This window comes from Corvus moneduloides, chromosome 9 (genome assembly GCF_009650955.1).
Source record: "Corvus moneduloides isolate bCorMon1 chromosome 9, bCorMon1.pri, whole genome shotgun sequence".
Taxonomy (NCBI): domain Eukaryota; kingdom Metazoa; phylum Chordata; class Aves; order Passeriformes; family Corvidae; genus Corvus; species Corvus moneduloides.
The window spans coordinates 15,064,345-15,087,521 of record NC_045484.1 but is presented as its reverse complement, the minus strand read 5'-3'; the positions used below and the strand labels follow the sequence as shown (position 1 = coordinate 15,087,521).

The 23,177-nt window shown below is 38.5% G+C and overlaps 1 protein-coding gene across 7 annotated transcripts in view; it reads left to right on the top strand.

The window, feature by feature from the left end:
• The window catches only part of SLC44A3 (solute carrier family 44 member 3), a 40,659-nt gene that overhangs the window by 2,012 nt on the left and 15,470 nt on the right, over positions 1-23,177 (top strand). For all 7 annotated transcript variants that reach the window (XM_032117407.1, XM_032117405.1, XM_032117403.1 and 4 more), the window contains 9 exons: positions 1,369-1,511; positions 1,958-2,094; positions 3,519-3,612; positions 4,979-5,148; positions 5,700-5,789; positions 6,416-6,540; positions 8,219-8,405; positions 16,291-16,456; positions 22,360-22,516. In XM_032117407.1, the coding sequence (XP_031973298.1) occupies positions 1,369-1,511; positions 1,958-2,094; positions 3,519-3,612; positions 4,979-5,148; positions 5,700-5,789; positions 6,416-6,540; positions 8,219-8,405; positions 16,291-16,456; positions 22,360-22,516 (1,269 nt within the window). The remainder of the gene's footprint in view (positions 1-1,368; positions 1,512-1,957; positions 2,095-3,518; positions 3,613-4,978; positions 5,149-5,699; positions 5,790-6,415; positions 6,541-8,218; positions 8,406-16,290; positions 16,457-22,359; positions 22,517-23,177) is intronic.

Sequence of the window (23,177 nt, the reverse complement as noted above, 5' to 3'; positions counted from 1 at the left end):
TTTTGTTATTGTAGCAAATCACATCCACAAGTAGTATGTCAGCTTGAATTGAGGAGTCTTTACAAAGATGTCCATATTGAGACAGCATTAACATGCCATCATAATTTTTAAAAATTACTGAACTGGTTAAGACTGCAAAATAAGAGTCTACTATAAGCAAAAATGAGGACTAAAGAAGCACGTATGTACACATTTGTGTATTGAGACATGTTTTTGCCCAGATCCAATCTTTAGTCACAAGCATTAAAAGTAGAAAAACAAATAAAGGCTCTAAAGCTTAAGTAAGAAAGCAGTTGTGCTGGATCTGACATGTGCAATCTGTCTCGAGCACAGCCGATATTCAGCCATATCCATTCAAAGTAGTAGTGGTTAATGTGGGACTGAGAAATTTTGCTGCTGCCAGCAGCTGGCGCATAGCCACAGAGCCTAGTGATTGTCCTTGGTGGATGTGAAATGGGACTTGCACCTCATGGGAAAGAGGAGAAGATTGGGTCACTGAGTTCTTCAATAGCTGGAGTGCTGTGGAGACAAGCCTTTGGGTAAAGTAGTGCTCAGGACTTCACCAGTTTCAGAGAAGAATTGCTGCTTCTTGGCACTTGCAAAGGTACTTTCCAAGGGTTATTTTGGCTCTCACGAGGTACAGGAGGGTTTAAGCTGCATTCCTAGACAAGGTGTTTTATTTTGACTAAGGATTGCTGCTACTTGGCCAGCAGAGGTACTTAGCAGCCTCTGGGGTTTACAGGAAGATGATCTACTGGAACTTTGATCTGACAGCAGAACAACTAAAAGGTCAGGGCAGTGTCACCTAAGTGTGCGGTGTAGCTTTCTCCAGGTTTTTCACATGTGTTAAGGAGTGCTCCTTCCGAAATTTCAGGTAATCTTCATATTAATTATACTTGGTGTTTAAAAATACCTCTGATTAAATTCACTAGCAGCTTCAAAGACCCATTATGGCAGCAGATCTATTGCCCAGGTGAGTCTTGAAGGTCACCCTGTAAAATGAGATGCCGTGAGTGCATGAAAAATCACCATTTGAGTGATCTTGCCTAGTGACACACATGAACTTCGCTAGGGACAGTGTTCAGCATCTTACTAATGCTTTTATTTTAATCAGGACCTCTATCTTTCTTCTCCTGTGTTATTCTGCTTATTTTTTATACTTTCAACAATAGATGAAGGAAAGCTCTAAGGAAGCAATAGGGCTAAACTTGTCCATATGACTTGCTCTGGCCTTGTGCAGAGGGGTAAATTTTAGATTTAACTGTTTGCAACTGCAAGACAAAAATGTATGACTTAAAAGGAATATTTATTAAATGGGAAGAAAAAGCTATCGTAGCAGGCTTTCACATTAGAAAAATATTTTAACAGATGTTTATAAGTGGCTATGCTGTGGTGGCTGGTGCTGCAGAAAGACTTGTGCTTGGATATGACAGCTTTGGGAACATATGTGGTCGGAAGAACACTCCTGTAGAAGGAGCAAATCTTTCTGGATTGGACATGACTAATAAAAAGTAAGTACATCAGATAATGTCTAAATAAATCAAATGTTTGAGAAGTTAGTAAAATGCATATCTTCTAGTTGTCAGTCATATACATCTGTGTATCTATACATCATTGTATTGAAAGGCAACAAAGGTGGGAGTAGTGCAAAAGAGGAGTGAAATTAAAAAGTTAAAACAGAATTTGAAAATGTGCTGCATTGTTATGCTTTATGCAACTGCCTTCTTAAAGAGGGTCTTAAATGGGACTTCAACCAAACAGGCAGTCATTCTATATGGCAAATCTTTGTACTTACGGAAGTTGCAGGCTGCAGTTCCCAGTCATTCTACTGACTCCTTCTGAAAAAGTTTCATTTGCTTTGTAGCACTTTAAAAAGATGGAAAGAAGGTTCAGAATTAAAACTTACAGCAAACCGAGAAAGCATGTTTTTGAGAAGAGGATCTTTTTTTCTTTCTAGGTATGTGTTCTTTCTGAATTCATGCAGTCTGGAAATACAAAGCCTCAGAATCAGTTCACTTTCCTTGTGCGTGTCAAGTTGTCCACAAGAGCAGCTCAACTCTTTGGAAGATCTCCAGAGTTTTGCAAGGAATAATGGTGTGCCACAGGGAATATGAGTATCTTAGTGTATCTGTAGAACAGTTGAGCAGCTTCCACTTTGTTTTTTATGTTTCTTACACTAGGGAGTCATACCTTACCATTGATTTCCTGAACAGTTCATGGTAACGGAAAATAAAATGTCTTGTTTCTGCTTTATTTCAAAGCCATAGTTTCTAGCTCTCTTATGCTAATTAGAAAGTTGTTGATCAATTCCTGCACAGTGCTGAGGTTATGTAGCAGAAAACTGACTTCTGAGAATGAACTAGTGAAGTTTGGAAGGGGTGCCAGTAAGTGACCAGAGTTCATATGCTGTTTGAGAAACTTGTCCAATTGGTTCCTTTAAATTTAATTAAAATTATGGTGGAATTACTAATTCCAGGAAGACACAAGTGTTTTTATCCCTCTAGACATCAGATCCCAATGTTTGGTATTCCATTTTGTTGTAGTTTTGCTATTCCATTTTTGTTGCACCTAAGTACCACACAGCCTCTCACTTCCCAGCAAAACCAGGACACACCTAGAAATTTTATTTGGTTCTGGTGTTCAAGATGAAAATGCTATCAGAAGTAGCTGTTGTGTGAAAGAGACTCCAGTTTATTCATGTCCAACATGTAAATAAAATAATCTGTAGCCTAAGCCTTATTTCATGGAGTTTGTAGAAACTTCAGACCATATGAATGTTAAAGGCCATTTTTGTTAGAGGTCAGTATCCCATTCTTTTTTTGTTTTGATGTTTTGCTTGGCACGGATTGCTATTTAAATTGACAATATTTGTTTCCATTTAATTTCGAGGTAGTTTGACATCATTTGGTATGTACAGAAAGGTGTAAAAACCTCTGGTATTATACAAGTATTTTCAGTCTAACTAAACATAATTGTATCAAATTCCAGCTGCAGCTGCTTACATGTTTATGTCAAAACAGAGAGAAGTCTTGCATTTTGAATGGCTTGGATGTATCCAGACTTTCTTTCCCAGAAGCGCTGTATAATGGAGCAGAGTATTATTAGCAGAGTACCTGGTAATATTTCACCAACATACCAGCGCAAGTTAGGTTTCTGCATACATATATATTCTCTTCTAACTCATGATGGCCTAGCTCTATTGTGGCTTCCCCCGTTTTACGTTTTTCTCTTATCCTTATGAGCAAGGATTAATAGCCAAGTATGGCACTGTGGAACAAACAGTGTGCCTGCCTGGAAGATAAGTGTAGTTAAATCGAGAAGGCAAAGGGTTCTGCAGAGCTTGCCTTCGATTTACTCAACTACCTAATTTGTTACTTGCATTCTCACTGGAATATCAGGGATGACAATGGCCTGCTAAGGGATCAAACCAGAAGTGCAAACAAAACGTAGTTCTTAATGTGTTTTTCTCTCAAGTTTTTACTAATCTTCAGTTACTTTTTTCTTTTTTTACCTTTTAGGTTCTTTTCTTTGCATTTACAACCTGAATGTTTCCAATTACACGCTAAATCCAAAGGCAGCTCAGCTCTGTCCCACACTGCCAGTTCCACCAAGGTAAGAATTACTGGGTATTTTATAATATCCCTGAGTCTGAACAGCTTCTTATGGATTGTTACTTCCTCACATTTTGTGTTTGGCTTGATAGTTCACAGTCAGGATGGTTTTGTTTTGTTTATTTATTTTTGTCCGCGTATCCTTAAGAGTTCTTTTTTGTGACTGTGAATATGCCAGTGTCCTGTCCCACAGAATAAACAAGGACTGCATTCCCTTCATTCTTCTACCCTTTAGAGAGTTTTCCCTCTCCAAATTAGGAAAAAAGCACTCCATATGAGGAACAACTTCCCTCCTGCACAGACTTTTGCTCTCTCCCTCAATGCCAAGGATGTTATCTGGGGCTTTGCTTCTTACCCTGAGCCCAGAAATTTCCATCAGAATAACTTTATAGCCAGCTGGCTTGAAGCACGGATCTGTGGATATTGCTGTCTTTATAATCTGGCATTTGTGAGTCAAAATTCTTAAACCCATAATTTTAAGTTCCACTATGTCATGAAAATTCAGCAGAGAATTGGAATCTCTCTGCAGAGCTAAGTCATCTGGTCTGAACAGGAGAAAATGGAAGAGCAAGGTGAACAGAAGAGAGTAGGAGACACATAAAAACGTTACATACAGTGGATCAAGGGACAGCATGTAAATTGATGAAAAACTATGGCATGTTTCACTTATTTCCTCAACTTTCTAGGCTTTTTTTCTGGTTATCAAGGAACTTAGCAAAGTTATTCATGTTGCACAGTAATATTTCATAGTAGAAGCAAAGCTAGTTAGAGGAATTTTTAACTGTTGATGACAAAACCTCTCCTTTTCAGGTAAGAATATGCCTTTGACTGTTGTAGTGCAGCACTGCCAAAGTGGGACAATGAATATATGCAAGAAGCTTGGCTGGGAGTGACAAATAATTTTGTATAAATATTTGGTGCTATTAATTGTACCTTGTACACATTGTTTTGGTGTGGCTTTTAGAATGCTTAAATATCATAAAAACAATGCAAACTGTTTGTGATCTAGAATTATCTACAACAGCATAGGTTACAGCTATGTTGGCATGAACTTCTTTTTTACGTAAACACATGGGAGCAAAGCAGATGGAGCCTGACTAGAATGGGAATAGGAGCTGTGTGCTGATGGTGATAGTAGTTAATGAGAGAGTTGTTAAATTTTTTCCCCAGGCTGATCTTGAATGGATCTGTTCTGGTATAGTGAAACAGGCATGGCACCATTAGGAGTTTATTTTTCAGTTGATAGATAAAACTACCCTTTATCACAGAATGCTCTGTGTGGAGAATGGCAGGATGGATCTCTGTGGATTTTAAACTGTTTGTCCAGTAATTAATATTTTTTACTGCTTTTGTTTTTAACCTTTCAGTAAATCTTTTCCATTATTTAATCGATGTGTTCCACAAAATCCTGAATGCTATTCCAAGTATGCATCTGTCTTAATAAGTATGGTTAATGAAATGGATGTTTTTCACCGAATTCTGAGTGGAATATTGGCAGGAAGAGATACTGTGATAGGACTGAGTGTCCTTGCACTAGGTAAGGTTATAAGTAAAAAGTGAATAATGATATTCAATTAAAAGGTTAAAATGTTTCTTATAAGTCTATATGTTTATTTCAAAAGTGGATTTTTTTTATATTCTCGGGGCATATTTTAATATTTTCTTTATTTTTAAGAAAGAGTGGTCAGGTTTTATGAGGAGGCGTTTAATAGACTGGTGAAATGCAGACCTCTGAATTACCAGATTCTGTGTTTCATTACATGGTTCTATACCTCATTTTAGGGGACTGTAAGAAATTGTTGATTAAAAAAAGGACATCAGCATGAGCACTTGAACTTAAATCTTGTATAAAATGTTATTTAAAAAGCTAGTAATTCCTGTGGTGAAATATATCAGCTATAGGTTCCTTGTTATTTAAGTTACAGGTAACTGGGTGCTTTAAATGTTAAGAAGGTTGCCAACTTTACTAAATGCTGTTGATTTTGAGACTACTGTTTAAAAATAAAAGCCAAAATTCTACAAGAACCTTAAATTTATATTTAAAATCAAAAGGTTGTAACACTCAAACTTACTACATGTATTTTTCAGCCTTCTCTTTGATACTGGTTTTAGCCTTCAGATTCATTCAGACCCTCCTCATCCATACTCTGATTGCACTGGTTGTTTTTGGTTTGTTGTGTAAGTATATTTACTGTTTCACTGAACTGAAGGATTAGCAGCTGAACAAACAGTTATCCTTTTTTTCATGGCTATCCTCAGTAACCTTCAGCTTACCATAGTCATTTCCAAACTGAGGCCTGCTTGCCTTTTGGTGCCAAGGTCTGGCTGTGCTGTTCTAGCTGCTGAGTGTTAGGATGAGGGTGATGTTTATTGTTTTTATAGATGCCTAGAAAAAACATTTCTTTTGGCAGATGAATGCAGTTATGAAAATGTTACTGTTTCAAAGAATGTTTAGTGAGCTCTTATACTGCCTGCTTTAGAAAGGGACAACCATAGGAATGCGTCTGGCTAAAGCTTGTCATGCCATTAAATTTAGCTTTGTATCTCCACAATAAAATTACATGCCTGAGCCTTAGAATAACTGCAAGAAATCCAAACATTCTGCTGTGGTTTTACCTCAGTCTGACTATTGGAACTTTCTCTGTGATCACTGATCCAGTGCCTCACTTTGCTAATTGGCAGTGTTCCTGAGCCACGTGTGGGTTAGCGGGGAGGGCGGGAGACTGGGGAGGGAGGCCAGGCAGGCATCAGCCTGCCAGCAACAGCATGCACTGCCCACCCTCATGCTGCTCTGGTCTGCTCAGTCATCTCAGGTGTTCTCTGGTGGCTCCATTATGACTATAGGAATGATCCCAGCACTGAACTGGAAACAGAAAAGGAAAACGTAAAGTTCCTACTTGGATATGCCGTCTTCTCAACAATAGTTACTGTAAGTAATGTTTTGCCCTAAGCAATGGCAGAGGCTGTAACTTGAACACTTGAACTACAGTGGTTCTGCAACAGTAAAAATAATTCCTAATTCTATTCACATTGGAAAATGAGAATAAAATCTGAGATCTTCTTACATGCATTTAAATATAATCATAAAATCATAGAATGGTTTGGGTTGAAAGGGACCCTAAAGATTCCGAAAAATCTAGTTCCAACTAGATTTTTAGGCCCCCATCAAAACGACAAAAAAACCTGTAACTTCATTGTGAAACTTGTTTGTCAGCCCTGCCACACTTCAAACCTGTGCAAACAGTGTTAATGTTGTTGGTGTAAAAATGCAAGAATTTTTTTCCATCCCCATTTTGTTCTGCATCAGCTCACTGGACAATCATGTTGAACAAACACAGGGGTTTTGGCTGAGTATGGACAGGAGATCTGTGGATTCATCCTGCCCTGTCAGTAGGAGAAAGGGGTGGCAGCTCTTTTAGACAATAAAAGGGGCAGTGAAACACAGGCAGCATTGTCTAGACCTCAAGTTCTGGGGTCAAATTCTGGTTTTCTCTCACTGATCTTGTTTTACAACAGAAAATCTGAGTGCCGCTTGCAACTTCTTAAGTGATTTTTTCACTCTGATGTTGCAATGTTGAAGGAGCCACTGCTCAATTTGAGGGTACAGTCAATTTGTGCTTCATGAGACATTTGTCAAAGTGATTGTCCTGTTTTCTTAGAGATGAGTAAGATCTATATGGAATTTGCCAGATATGAACAGTCTGACAGTTTACAGTGACAAATATTAATGTGTCACAGATGATTTTTTTATATCCTCCATAAGTCATGACCTTTTTACATCTGCTGATGCTAAAGAGGTAAGAAAAAGTTTCTTTGAATGCATGTGTGTTCCAGTACAACTGACTGTTGTTTGCAGAACTGTGGGAACATCCACTGCTGCAGGTTATGCTTCTCTTCAGAGCTGGTAGCCTCTTTCTAGAGCAGGCAAAAAAACTAGTGAAGCAACTGCCACTGGTTGTATTTATTGTTCTATATATTCCAACCTCCCTTTTAACTGCTGTTCATAGTTCCTTGTCACGTACAAAGAACTGGGGTTATTGTGGGGTTTTTGACTCAGGGTTTTGTTATTGGAGGGTTGGTTTCTTACTTTGGGAAGACAATAATTTATTTAGATAAGTTTTCATTTTATGTCTGCTTTGCTTCCATACATACATAGCTCTCAAACTAGTTTTGTTGTGGACTACAGGAAAGGACTGGTTCTCCTACCATTGTGAAAGTGAACAGTGGCAAGCTGACCTGAGTAGAAAGAAAGTTTAAAAGTTCATGACATGCAGGGTATGTGAAAGCAATGTGTAGTGTTTAATGTACATTTACGTTTGCTGTAAAGCAAAACAAACTGTTGCATTAGAAGAATTAAAGTTTTACAAAACCTATTTTGTTTAAAAATTCAGCAGCAATTATTGCAGAAAACGAGATATTAATCCACAGGCTCTTTGGGAACATAGGGAGTGTCTCAGGTGGATTTTCCAATGTGTAGTAAGATTATCTAAATTGCTTTGCTGTCATGTCTTTGTGAAGTCTGTATCCTCTGATCCCACATTTGACAACTCTGATAATTTTCTTGAGGTAAAACCCCCAATAACTTGTCTTTTTATTTCCTGTAACAGGTTGTTCTGCTCTCCCTTATCTTTGTACTAAGAAAGAGGCTTCAGTTTGCAGTACAGCTCTTTCGAATTGTTGATAAAATCATTGGCAGAATTCCTTTCCTCCTGTTCCAACCACTCTGGACCTTTCTGATTCTCACTGTGTTCTGGGTATTTTGGGTTGCTGTATTACTTAGCTTAGGAACTGCAGGTAAGTAAATGATTTTCATGTTTTTGACTGAATCCTATCCATTTCCTAAGTTCTCTTCTTACATGTGGGACCTCTTGGTGTTGGTGTATAAAATGTGGGCTAGCATTGTTACATGGCAGAGTTACTTGTTCCCTTTATTTTATTTCCCACTTGTTGGAGTCTTCTACATTTCCCTTTTGCTTCCATATGTGGACTTGAGTTTGTTCTTTCTCATTTATTTGTTAATAGATTGTGGTGGGTACATTATATGTTTGGTGACCTTAAATGAAGAAAGCAACAGGAAGGAGGAGACAGCTTTTAGTGCAATTGTTACAAAATGAGAATGTTTGTCTCCTCTAACTAAACAATATTAAATTGTCACAAAGGCAGAACATTGCTTCAGAGCAGTAGTTCAGTGGCAATTGCTATCACTTGGACCAGTGCAACAGTGTTTGGATTAATCCAGTGGTTCATGCAGTTGTAGAGGAGGTGCTCTGTGTAAAGTCAAGCACTATGAAAGATTTGGCAGAACAGATTTTTAGTATGGAAATGGTATTACTGAGGGATATAACTGTAAGATCTGTCACAGATTGAACCAGGGTAATTTGGATGCTGTCCCTTGGCCCAGCACCATGCCATCCAAGAGAGAGAGGTTGTCCTTCCCTGGAACATCACCCAAAGAAGTGAAGCTAAATGCTGTGTAGCTCTGGAGATAACTCTTCATGTAGACATCAGCCTCTGTCCATGAAAAGTATTATGATTTGGAGGCTGGTATTTTTTTCACTTTCAATTTCTAGGGCTACTGTTAGGAGCTAATTGTTATCCTTTGGGTTGAAACGGATGTAGAATTGATGTGGACGGAGACCCTTGTTTATGGGTTTTCTCTTTTCTGAAACTTGGCAGTGATTTCTGTGTGGAAAACCAAATGCAGTCTTATTCTTCAAGTGCTTGTGTGTTACCATTTTATTTTGGGTTTCCACCATCGCTTGAGACAGTGGCTGCAGTAACTCCTTAGTACAGACTTACAGTTTGCTGCTAGGCCAGGAAAGCCTCCAGCCTTTCCATAGCTGAGCCCATTTGGCAAAGCTGGCTGTATTCCCTACCTCCATGGATCAGGTACCTCACTCCTCTTAGTTCACAACTGCTTCCATCTCAGTTAATTCTGGCTCTTTACAAGACCAAATTCACTTCTAACACTAGAAGCTGAGTCCATGCTGGCATTGCGAATCACACCCATTGCTTAGGCTAGATTGGGATCTGTTTCCCTCCAGCTTTCATTGGCCAGTCATCCAGATTTGCAAGTCTGTTTCTGCTGCTTTTTTCTGAATAGCTGATGTCTGTCAGGAATGGCTCCTTGAAGCCGCTGATAACCTGCTTCTCCTGCAAAAGGGTCAGACCTAGCGTGGCCAAATGACTCGCCTGCTGTCTCTTTGTGAGTGGTTCCTCAATGAATAGTCAAGCTGATGCCCTTTGCTTTAGATGTCGTGGATATTCCTTCTCCACACTCCTTTGAGTTAGATTTTCCCAATACAGAAGCAGCATTGTTTGCTGGACACAGCTCTATATTGATGTTGTTAGCTTTTCTGCAAAATCTTTATAGCATCTAGGTATGGATCAGACAGACAGCAGTAATTCTGAAACTGGCCTTGTGGGATACCTTATCACTGCTTCAGACCAGGCTTTATAGAAAGGAGCATCTTCTGAGCTATCAACCAACTGTTCATTTCATGCACCTGCTTGGATCAGATACAATTTAAGATAAACATTAACTGTAGTAAATTTAGTAACAGGACAATAAAATTAATTATAACACACAGATTTTCTAAATGTATAATTAACAAGAACTATGAGAGGAAATATTACATCCTTGATGTTAAATCCAGCTGACTTAATATGCACACATAAGGATGTAAAGCTTGCCCTTGTTATATCTAAGTTTAGAAAATGCCAGCTGAGTCTGTTGTATTCAAGAGCTTTTGGAAATGCAGCGGTCATTAGAAGAGTTGAAAGATTTTATCTCACGTGACAGAAGAAGCTTGATTTTAAGGGCAGGATGGGAAATTATTTGGGTATTTAATGGATGCTTTTACAGACTTTGCAGGAAAATAGTGACTTGCACATTATATCCAAAAGCAAATTCCACATATATTCACAGGGGAGTAAAATCCAATGAAAACTGCTTTTGAGAGGCTTTTTATGCTTTTTCCATGTTGTGCCATTCTCCTTCATCGGTTATATTCTGTTTCCTGCTAGGCATTTTCATTCAACTTTTTTTCTTTTTCCTCTGCCTTCTTGGAGAGTAGGATTCAGTTTATGACCTGCTGCTACATTCATAGTGCAGCACACAACTCCTGACTCAAAGGTATTTTAGGTTTTGTCTTCTCCCTAGCTGATGTTTCCAGCAAGTGATGCAAACAATATAGTACAGAGGGCAGCATAAGCTTGCTGCACAGCAGAGTGATGATAAAGTTTCAGTTTTAAAAGAATTGACTTTTCTCAGATTTTGCATAAGAAGGGAAGGTTATTTCCAATAAATTGCTTATATGAGCAACCTAGTAAAACATAGGTATGGATGGAGGTATTGTGGCAGGATATTTTTAGTGTAGATGTCAGTCCTTATAAGATCTTCCTGTTAGAAGCATGTTCATGTTTAGAAGAGTATGTGCGTTTGATAAATAACCCAAATCACTTCTCAGTTAACACTGCAGTCTGAATGCAGATGGAAGATGCCGCTCTGTATCCGCTTGTGCCGCTGGGTGAGTTCGGCTCTGTGTCTGTCCCGGCTGTGTCGGTGGCGGCAGTTTCTGCCGCGCTGTCGGACCCTCGCTGTCCCTCGCTGTCCCTCGCTGTCCCTCGCTGTCCCTCGCTGTCCCTCGCTGTCGGACCCTCGCTGTCCCTCGCTGTCCCTCGCTGTCCCCCCGCGCCCGGCCCGGGGAGCCCCGCAGCAGCGCCCGCCAGGGGGCGCCGCAGCCCGCGGGGAGTGCCTCACGGCTGCCCGGCCGCTCATGGCCGCGGGGTGGGAAACTCCTCCCGGAGAAACACGGGAACAAAGGCTGCCGCAGCCCCTCGGCGTTCCGCGGAAGGAGTAATGGATTGTTTGATTCAGCCCTCAGGCTGAGGAGAGCTGTACGGGTGTCAGGGGGTCCGCGTTAGCTGGATAGCTGTTTGGATTTCCAGTCCCTTACTCTATGTCAGATTTGTTCTGTGATTCAAAACTTGGATGATGAACAGTAAACGAGATTTGGTAATGAGAATATTCCGTTAGGTTGTACTTCAAATTTTCGACCCAAATATGAGTCCTCTGAAATGCTGGCTATTAAAGCAGCTCACCATAAGATAAGTTGGGGGTTGTTCTGCTGTTCTAGGATGACTAGTACTTACACATCCTGTAACGATAAATGCATACAGAACTGTATGGTTAATAATGCACTTTGTATTATTTATTAGTTTCCTACAATTGTCCTGTAAGTGGAAGATATTTCTTTTTATTTTGAGGTTTGGGGGCTTTTTGCACCACTTGAGAGTACTTCTCTGAAGACCTCCAAAGATACACTTTTTCTTACAGAGCAATTTGTTTTCTTCACGGACAAATAGTTGACTATCTAGGATTAAGCTTGTAAAATACAGGTGGTGATTTTCTTGGGTTTGAAATTTTGATGTTTTTGTCTCGCAAATACATTTTCTGGGGCTGTGTAGGCTGTATTTTAAATGCAAGTATACCAAGAAAGCTGAAAAAATGAAATGTTTGCAAAGACACTAGTCTTTTGTCTAATACAGAGAGATGGTTTAAATGAAATTGGCTTGCTGCTGTGCTGCACCTGCTCTTAACATTTTTCTTGAATCTGCACTAGTTATATAATATTTATGGTGTCTCTGCATCTTAATGGTTCTGGAGCACTTGATCCTCTCTTCAGCTGTGGTGCACCTGATCATTATGCAACCATGCAGGCACCTTATTTACATCTCCTCCAAAAGTCAGTATTAACTGTGAGAAAAAAATCTAACTTCTTGGGAACTATAGAAACCTATAGCCTGCACTTGAAAGGTACTTATGCACATGACTAATTTGAAACACATGGATAATCCTATTAAAATCAGTGGGACTACTTATGCATTTTAAGGTAGGCACCTGCCTAAGTACCTTGGTAATTCAGAATCTGTAACAGCAGCAGAGACTGAGTGAATTCCAGACCTAGAAAACTAGGAGAAATGCCAAGACTTCATGAGACTTTAGGTAGCACAAGCAGTGGCACCAGTAAGAACCATTAGCTGGCTAAGAATGGAATTCAGCTGTTCTTTGGAAAAGCTGATATATCTTAGGGTTATTGAGTTTTATTGTTTCCTGATTTGTGGGTATTTCACAGCAGAACTGATGTGGCCATGTGGCACAACAGAGCATGTCTTTCAACCTTCCAACACACAGGAGCTGTGAGGTCCACATGGTGTAAATACTGTGCATGTAGGATGAGAAGGTGGTGTGATTTTTTTGTGCAATGAAGTTGTATCCTACAGGCAAGTGTGCAGCAGAACTGCCACGTGAAGCTGTGCAGCAGCAAAATGAGCAATAAAAATATCTTTCCTGCAGGGGCCTTGACATTCCAATTACAATCACGTAGTTTAGCTGTAAATACCTTTACATGAAAAAGCACTAAATAAGATAACACAATCAATTCTGTTGCAGAAAGCACTAAGATTCAGTGTATGATTCCAGAACCTTTCCTCACTTAGCAGTGGGAGGCGCACAACACATTTTCATGTTAACAGGAACTGATAAACAGGCTCTCAGTATTCTCGTCAGTGGCTCTTTGTTTGTGATAAGGAAATTGCTGGACTAGACTTCCCAGGAATTTTTGTCTCTTACAACAGCCTGTTGCTGTAGGCATCAGCAAAACCTCGCAGCAGCAGCTGCCGAGTAAGGACATCTGACCTAAGTCTGGAAGTCCCAGAATGTAGCTGAAGGTACTGCGTGCACCCACTGCTGACTGGTGCCTCACTGCTCTGCTGTGCTGGCTGCCAGAGCAGCCCTGAGCTGCGAGTCCCGTAGGGAAACTCTCCTGGGTTCTGCTGCAAACACTTGTGCCTGTTGGCATTGTTAACATCACTTCTTTTGAAGTACTGGCAGCAGATCAACATTTGTCCTGATCAAAGGCTTCCAGATTTGGTAATTCAGCTGTACGGACTTCAGTTCTTTACTGACTTGTTAATGTTATCACTAAGAGTGTATGGTACACTGGAAAGATTCATGATTGTGTAGTTGGAGAAAAATATTCTGCTGACAGATTAAACTGTGTTTCAGGACTTTGTTGAAAAAGTTTAGTTTGTATGAACAGATATATCACGGCACAGTGATGGGGAAAATGGCATATACTTTTCTCAACAGGTTATCTAGAATAGCTTTAAAGTTTATCTGGGCTACTGATATAGAAAAATAGCATTGCATGTAGTTCTGTTGACAAAATCATGCATGTCTGGTAGGCCCAGAAGACGGGGAATCAGACACAGATGTTTATACTGGTAAACAGATTTTTGTGAAGTAACAAAAAAGTTTACCATCCCTGACCAGCAAAGTGATCAAAGGTGAGTTCGCAGGTGGCTCTGCCTGATTTCTGTGCAGCTGAGCGCAGCACTGTGTACATGTACAAGTATAAGGTTGTCCCGGAAAGACAAAGCCATTACTGTTGTTACTGCAGGTGGTTTTTTCATTAGGCTGGTAAAAAGCAAACAGAATTAGCTTGCCATATGTACATTTATCAGTCTTCATGCCAACACTACAGAAACAAAGCCTGAAAAAGCCTGTTTTGGAAAAAGAAATGTTCAGGTGGATTGTATGGTGGAAAATGTGCTTAATTCTGCTACCAAATGGCATAATGGCTTTGCATGCAAATGGAGAGGTAGGACACCTTGTATCTTATTGACAAATTGTTTGCTTAAGTTCTGTCAGTAAGGGCTGTAGGCTATGGATAATGAGCGTGTTTGGCACTGCAGAAAAAGGCAGTCTAGAGTTTCTGGAAGAAATATGGAAAACGAAAGATCTCTTGAATTCAGAATTATATAGTGCCTCACTTGTTTTAATGACCTAAGTAAATGATTATATCCTAAAAACTTCCCTTAAAAAAACCCACTACTTTTGCAAACTTAAAACCAGGGAGGCACAGGATGGGGAGGAATGACGGAGAATTTGCAAGAAGAGATCTGAGTAGTAGATTTTTTAAACTATCAAATATTTTGCACTTCACAGACTTAAAATACATTTGAGTATATAGGAAGCACAACAGTATTTCTGTGAATGACCAACTCTACAGCACTGGAGAGAGCTTACCTGTTCCGCCAATATTGTTAACCTCTGGGAAAAGAAAATATCTAGAACATATGTCTCAATTTATGCATCCATGTAGCACTTTCTGATCCTTCAAAGCACATTAAAATAATGTTGCAGTGTTACTATGGCGTAGATGAATATTTTTCTTAATTTACAGACAAATAGACCTTGGTTCTGAAAACTTAAGAAAAGCTTGTCTAAACCTGATGGTATTGCCGAAACAAATCTTTACTGTTTCTACTTTTAGTTATTCTTGAATAAGAACTCTGTGGCTATAGAAAACAGGCCAGAAAGGAGCCATTTCCTAGATAGCTTTGTATAAGTGGCAGTTTTGAACTTGAAGGTGGTGTGTTGTCCTGGAGGAGAACACACGCTCATAGAATCATTTAGGTTGGAAAAAACCTTTAGCATCATCAAGTCCAGCTGTAAATCTAACACTGCCAAGTCCACCAAATGAATACATGTAGTATTAAAGCTTAAGTTTTATTGCTGTTCTAGCAGGAGTAGCCAGTTCTGTCTCACTTTGTTACTTCTTTCATGGAGTTGGAATAAGAAACTACTCACCTCCAGAGATTGTTTTGTTTGGTGAACATGTTTCTCTTTAAGGTTAATAGACTTAAGGCTTGGTAAAAAAAAAAAAAAAAAAAAGCATCTTAGAAACCTAGAGACCTTTTACTAGGATCAAATGGTCCTAATGCCATTATCCCTTGACTAGCCTTCAGAGTCAAGTGCCATAAATAGGATGGCACAAAGAAAGGTCTGATTGTTGAGGAATCTGAGTTGCCCCCACCTTTTGTGAAAAGCCATTTATGAATATGGAATAAATTCTTTGTGAGTAACAGAAGTGGAAGGAATGTTTTTAGCTTGAATAACTTAATTTGTCCATGTTCCTGGATACAGTACTAACATTGGAGCATATACTACCATACAGATGTCTACTTTTTTTTCCCCCCAGAGAACCTACATTTATGTGCCTGTATTTTGCACAAAGATTTCAAAGTATAGAGAACAGAAAACTAATGACTATGGTTCTGATTTGTAATTGCAATTAAAATATTTGTTTTGTTTTGTTGCAACAGTATGTTATGTATCCTTAATACTTTTCTGCAGTCTTTCTCTTCTGCTTCTTACAAAAAAAAAAAGAATCCCAAACCCTAAAGCATTTTATAACTGTGAATTTGTTTCAAATTTAAATCATGAAAATTAAGATTTCATTTACTTCTGAACTATTTGTCACTTAAGTCTTGAGTAATGTCTTCTCAGAAATCTTTACTAATATATAGCTTTCCTCTTTACTGGTAGCTGTGTCTCAATCCCAATTTAAACACAATCTTTTGCTTTTTGTGAGATTTTATTTTTCAAAATTCAATTTGAATTACAAAATGTTGTCTCTCTAACTTTGTTAGAATGGACAGAATTAAATAGCATTGGAATTTTTTTTTTGTAACTTTACTGAAGAGAAGTTAAGAGAATGTGCACAGAAGCACTTCTATGTACTTCTATGTCCCTGTCCCCCCTTCCCCTTTCCCCCCTTGTCTGGCATATATATATATATATAATAATACAATGGTGTAATCCCAACTTCAGGTACTGCAGAGTCCACTTCAGGAGGACAAGTAGAATACAGAGCTCTGTCTGGAATTTGCTACATGGCATGGTATCATTTCGTTGGCCTTCTCTGGACTAGTGAATTCATTCTTGCCTGTCAGCAAATGGTGATTGCTGGAGCAGTGGTTACTTGTTATTTCAACAGGTGAGTGCAGAATTGCTGCTTGATAGTTTTGGGGATTTTCCAGCATTTATTTTCAATCTTTTTCTATGAAAAATAGTCTCAATTAGACTGCAATTATGTCAATATCTGGAATCCCATTTACTACAAAATTAAGTTGCTTGTTGCAAGATCTTGAGTAAGATTTTACAATGTGTGTGATATTAATGTGACTCACCTCTGCTGCTGGAGATGCTGGGCCAAACTGAGCTTTGATACAAGCTGTTAGAGCTCTGTTGACTCTGGGGGAATTACCATTCAGAAGGCATAGGCTGCATTTGACCCTTTTCCGGGAGACTGCATTAGCTCCAAATGAGAAGCAATATATTGTTCCTTGGTAATTTCATGTATTCATGAGCAGTTTGACCTCTTTGTAAGTGTTCATCCCTGCTCTGGGTTTCCATGTGTTCTGCCTGCATAACTGCCTGGTCTAAAACTTTTTTTTTTCATTCTGTGCAGATATTTTCAGTTAACTATAAACGCTTTAACACTGTTAAGTATTTAGACATGTGCAAACAAACTTCCTTGAATTTTATATGCCCAGAAATGTAAATATGGAGGAAATGAGGAAAAGTGAAATGAAATTAAATTTGGTTTATGCACTCATTGCAGGAGAAGATTTAAATCTCACAATATGTTGTTGAGTTTTTTGCTGATGAAGAGAGCATTTTCCCGATAATATTTTTCCTCATAACTATTTTATGAGCTCTCTTGTCCTCAGTGCTCTATTCTTCTATGCCCAGTGATGACATTTTCTGATCTATGAAAAACTCTGGCATTTTAAGGCATTTCTTCCTTTTGTATTAGAGGAATATCGTGATAATTTCAATTTGTTGAAAAATTAACCCTTGAGGAAGGTTATGTGAGATTGAGGTGAGGCGCCTGGCCAGAGAGAGCCTGGAGCCCTTGGAGCACTGGTGGCAGCTGCCCAGGGCCATATGGCTTGGGCAGCTGGGAAGGATGTCTTTGGGTCCTCCAAAACTTAGGAAGCAGGTTTCCGTTGATGGTCTCCAGAATGTATCCTTGGGTGTTTCAGTCACTGATCCAGAGGCTACTGCTGGAAGGTCTCCAAATGATGTGTTCCCCACTGCCCAGCAGAGACACCAGCACAGGCTCTGCTTCCGGGACTGGCTCCATAAGGGTTTCCTGCAGCACCTGGGTGACCTGTGCTGCTCCAGCCAAAGCAGCAAGGCTGGAAGATCAAGGAACAGCCAGTGCCCACCCCTGGTTTAAGCAATATTTTATCATTCCATCCAAAAAGCCAGGGCAGGACAATGTTTAACATGTGTATCAGGAGCTTGTCCCTAGCAGGATTCTCTACACTAACAACAGCTGTGCCACTGAACTGGTGCTTAGGTAAGAGCAAATAAAACCTAAAACTTTGCTTTTTTAAAGGTTGAAATCTTTTTGAAAGAGTGGCATAGCCTCACCCTTTTATTTTACATGTCATAATAGGACCTGAAAAGGGAGGAACTCTTACTTCTGATGTCATCTCTTTTTTTCCTGCTGAAGGTGTGGAACTCACATGGCTGTGCTGCTGTGGATAGTGAGCTGCCCTTCTCTGCTAAGCACATTGATTTAGCAGCTGAATGCTGAGGCACTAAAGGTTCGCTTTAACTGGTTTGAGAAAGCACAGGAAAGTAAAGTACTTCTGCTGAGTTCCTGGGCTCTGTGCTGCAGTGCATTTTGGTGCAATACACCAGATAAATCCCCAGGGCAAAGGCACTGTCCATATCTTGTTCATGTAGAGCAGGGAAGCACCTGTAGAAACTGCTGTGATGACATTTACTGCTCTGTTGGGGGCTTCCGCCTTCTAGCTATTTTTTACTGCTGCAGGAACTGTCTGCCAAGTACAGAAGGTTCCTGCTCCCAATTGTATTGGTATCATTTTGTGTAACTACCGTCAAGCTCTCCCCTTGCTTGCCAGATGACCTGTACTGTGTTGAGAGACTTGTGTTTGCAAGAGGAAATGCAACTTTTCTGTGGTGGTAATCCCTTGTCCTGGCCTTTAGGCTGTCAGCACAGATCCACAGAGATGCAGAGCAGTGTGGGAATGGGGAGAGGGTGCTTAGCTGCAGGAGCAGTCACACCAGCAAGGGCAAGGGTTATCTCAAGCTGTTCCAGCAATTCTGAGCTTGTCTGCTCTGTGTTTTTAGTGTATTCCCTGAGGCAGCATCATAAGGCATGTCACAAGAGTTTGTTTATGGGGTCTTACAGACAGGCTTTTTTCTTGGCCTGTAAGTGCTCCGAGGAAATAGCACAGCCTTTCCATGTGGAAATCTCCTTCCACAGCACACTCAGCAATGCGCTGCATGGCAAACAACCACAGCTGAGTTGCAAATGGGGTGGCCAGGGGGTCATTTTACCTGGATTAGCATTACAGGTTACATATATTTGGCCTGTAAATACCATGACTGAAAATGGATTTTGCCTTCTTTTATTTTAGATGAAACATGAATACACAAAAGTTTTTTATTAATTTAATAAAAATAAATACAATTTTTTTGCTTAACAATTACATTTTACAACTTATGAAAAGGGCTCAGTCTTTTAAAAAACCTTCTTTGTTACAATTGCTGTTTACAACTGCTGAGGTTTATTCTCACTTTGATATTCTTAGGTGTTATGTATTTACCTTTGCAGGGAGATGAGCCTTTCCCTCTCTCTGGCAGTAAAGGAAGGTGAGACGGTAACTTGATCCATGCCACAGGCATCACTATCCTGTCCATGTCTGAGCTTCTTTAGTAGCTCCAGTGCACGTATGTCAGTGCATGGATTTGAAATTAAGGATTGGGGTTATCTACCTGACTAAGGTGTTCAGTACCACAACTTCCAAGAGAAGTGAAGTGCATATCTCTCCCAGTAAGTAAAAAATGAAGGTTTATGGATGTGCACCAAGGTCACAGAGAGATGAACTAGAACCCACTTTTAAAGGCTTCCTGTTCAAATATATCTGCAATATTTATGGACATCCTTTGCCCTACTTACATACTTGACCTAAAAGAGCTACCAGCATATATGTAGTCAGACCCGTCCCATGTGGCTTTGAGATCAGATCAAAGGGAGGTTGGAAGTATAGTCTGTGTGGTCTCTGTTAGTCTCATAATGTCTGTTTTATTAAAAATCTTGTAATTTATTGTTTTTTTTAAAATTGAGATTCATATTTACTTGAGGAATAGAAGATTCATTCCTTAACAGTTCTAAAGTATTTTATACTTAAGTTATTTTTAGACAGTCTTTGAAGTTGGTGAGGCATGAATGAAGAAAACCGTAAGCATAGCTCTTAAGAGGAGAGGATTTTAAAGAAATGAAGAAATACCCTTTCCCCCCATTCAAACGTCTATGTCTGTTGGGTGTGTCAAGATTACATTTTTTTCTTCTCACAAGAAATGGTTTTAAAATAAAAGCCAAGATGCATGTGTGACCATTTGAATCAAGGAACTTAGTATTAAAAAAGATATTGAGTGTCACAGAGCTCACAAGTAAATGAAGGCAATTGACAGTACTGAAGAAATAAAATTATTAAAAGATAATGTGGTATTCAATGGAGATCCACAGGATTTTGGAATAGTAGTGTTGTATGTAAATCAAACAATCTCATGATAACATAAAATAGAAATACCAAAGAGGAAAAGCAAGTTGTGGCTCTACTCAATCTTATAATCCATCAGGCAGATTCCCTGATACCTTGTGCACATGCAGTGGAGTTCACTTGCACAGAATCCACTGCATAATGATTGTATGCTTGTGCTAAAGTCACGTCAGGACTGTAGCCATATAATGTACAAAGGTGGGTGAAACTTCAGCCTTGAGAGTGATGGGAATAGGTGGACGATTGAGTCAATCTTGAGCTTGTTTACAGTCACAACCATCACCTGTTGCTGTGTTTAGCCTCTTTCCTATGTTTCCTACTCTGAACAATAATTACAAGGAAAATCTGTTCTTTTTCTAATCTTTTTGGAGACAAAGCAGAATCCCTGTCAGACCCTGTTCTTCAAAACTCCTTTGCTAGGAAAAGAAGGTGTGGAATAACCTCCAAATGTGTAAAAATTTATCTAAACTAAGCTTCAAATTTTGACATTCCTGCTCATTATTTAGTCATGTAAAAAATACCAAACCCTTCTTCATTTTTCTTTTCAGTAACAAGTATATTATTAACACAGGAATAAACTTTATCCTTTCTGTGTTTCTTATCACTAGTTAACCTTTAACTTGCAGAAACTTAACAATTTATATTCTGAGATCAAACTGACACTCATATGTAAGGTAGTGTATGGGGGAGAAAGAAACAATGGCTCAATCTGAATAGAATAATTCATCCACAGTGTGATGCATGTGTTTCTAACACAGAAACCTGATGGCTTTAAAAAAACCCCCAAATTGCCTTATTCTGTATAAAATTCCACTATCCCCAGAGCTGTTCCACTGGTTTTAAAACAAAAATAATAAATGTAGCAACTGCTTTGCTGGAATTTCCTATTTCAAATAATGTGGTATATTCACATATTTAAATACAACTTCACCACTGCAAAAATTTTGTGTTTTGAATGAACTGCAGTGATACTTTCAGGATTCTTGCAGAACTGTAATCCCTCTCTGAAATATAGTGTGTACGATTTAAATCCTTTCTGAAGTGAGGCTTTAATAAAAATATATTTTTAGAGCTTCTTAGCCCAAACCAGTCACTCTCTTATTGGTGCCTTTTAATTTTTTTATTTCTTGTGAAAACTACTGATTTTTCAAGATAACAGAGGTTTTGAAGAAATCACTTCTGAAAACAGGGCTTCTTGTTTGTGATATTAGGTCTGATCTTTACTTAGCTACTTAGTCAAATGGCTGCTGGTTCTGTGCCTAACTAAATTTTTCAGGATTGGGCCAGTTGCTTAAGAGTTACTTTATAGAAGGTCTAATTATGACTATTGATCAGTATGGAGTTTTTCAATCCTATAAAACGTTTTTGAAGGTACTTAGAGTGTTAATTTAGTTGATTTTTTTTTTTTTTTACAGCATTTGACAAGGGATGAGGGAGTGTCTTTAAGCTGATTTCCTAAGGTTTATATAAATTCTTGAGAGCTGTGTCATGCTACTGTCTGTAAATGACTGACATTAAACTGACCTTTATAAAGGAAGCAAAAAAATAAGACTTGTATTTAGGCCATATTTTTGTTTTTGCTCTTTGGCGTTTTGATTTTGACAGAGACATTATTTCTCTGAAACATTACAGGTTAGTGTGTGCTAGAACTACAAGTTTTTTAGTTCAGGTTGTAATTCTAAACATATAGTATGATATTCCTTTTTGCTGTATTCCATTATAAAAGAAAGCCTGTTCTGTGGGGAAAAAAAAAAAAAGCATTAATCATTTTAACAAAATTTAAAACCAAATTTGGCCAAATTGCAACTATAAAAGTAGATAGTAACTCTTAGTTTTACATGTGAAAACTTGCAATTTTATTTTCTAGTTTTAATTTTACCACTAAAGAAGAAATAGTGGATTAATTCCCTCAGACTAAAATCTTGAAGAACCAAGAGTGAAATAAAAGATTGCAGAGAATAAGAGAAGTGACAGAAACTGGAGAGATGTGTTCAAGGAGTATTCTCAGATATTGTTCACGTCTCCTATTTTCCATTTTAGTTTTTTCCTAGGTATTTTTCCATTCCAGAAAACAGTAATTTCTTAAGAATTAAACTAATCCAGAAGTTATAAATTTGGCTGCTTTTCTTGGGACTAAGGAACACTGAGATGAAGTCAGTAGAAAAACTGGAGTAGTTCAAGTAGGAAAGGAGATAAAAACTTAATTCTTAAAATTTCCAAATACTAAAAAGACACAATGTTTATCTTCTTAAATAAGTTTCTAAACCATTTTTAAATTGTTTGTTTTTCTTTCTAGAAATAAAAATAACCCATCGCCTCACCCAGTCTTGTCTTCCATATCAGTTCTTTTTTGCTACCACCTAGGAACTGCTGTAAAAGGCTCATTTCTAATCACAATACTGAGAATACCAAGGATTGTTCTCTTGTACCTTTACAATATCCTAAACCAAAAGGTAGGTATATACTTCTGTAACCCTATAAAAATAGTGATTTAAAGATGAGATCATGGGGCAAAAAAAGTGAAAAATATATTTCTTGCTTAAAATTAGATGATATTACATGGATTTTATGTTTCATCATGTTTTCTTCGTTAGGAAAGCTTTTTTTCCCCTCTCAACTCAGACATCAATGCTTCCTTTTTTATTCTCAACTCAGATATTTTTAAAAGCAGACAATACCAATATTAAACCCACCTTTATTTAGTGTTTATAGATAAAGGTTTTTATGAAGGATAAAGATAAAAATTGGCAGACTGCTCTATTAAAAAATTTTGGATCATAAATATTTAAGAAGCAAAAGTAAGAATACTATTGTTAGATTTAAGATCTGTTACAGAAAATACTTCATCTGCCTTGTAATATGATTTTATAGAAAGAGTATATGACATAAGAACTATTCCTGAGAGTTGTGTAGTATCCAAAACACATCTTTTAAGATACATTAAACAAAGAGCTGGGCTGTTTTGAATGGTTTTTTGCCTCCTTTTTACCTTTCATGCATCTCCACATCAATTCTCTTCTGCCGGAAATACACCACTGTAGGTAATTCTGGCACTTTTGCAAGGAGGGAGGTCTGGTATGAATGCATAGGCCTGACTTTAGGAGAAGATTTAAG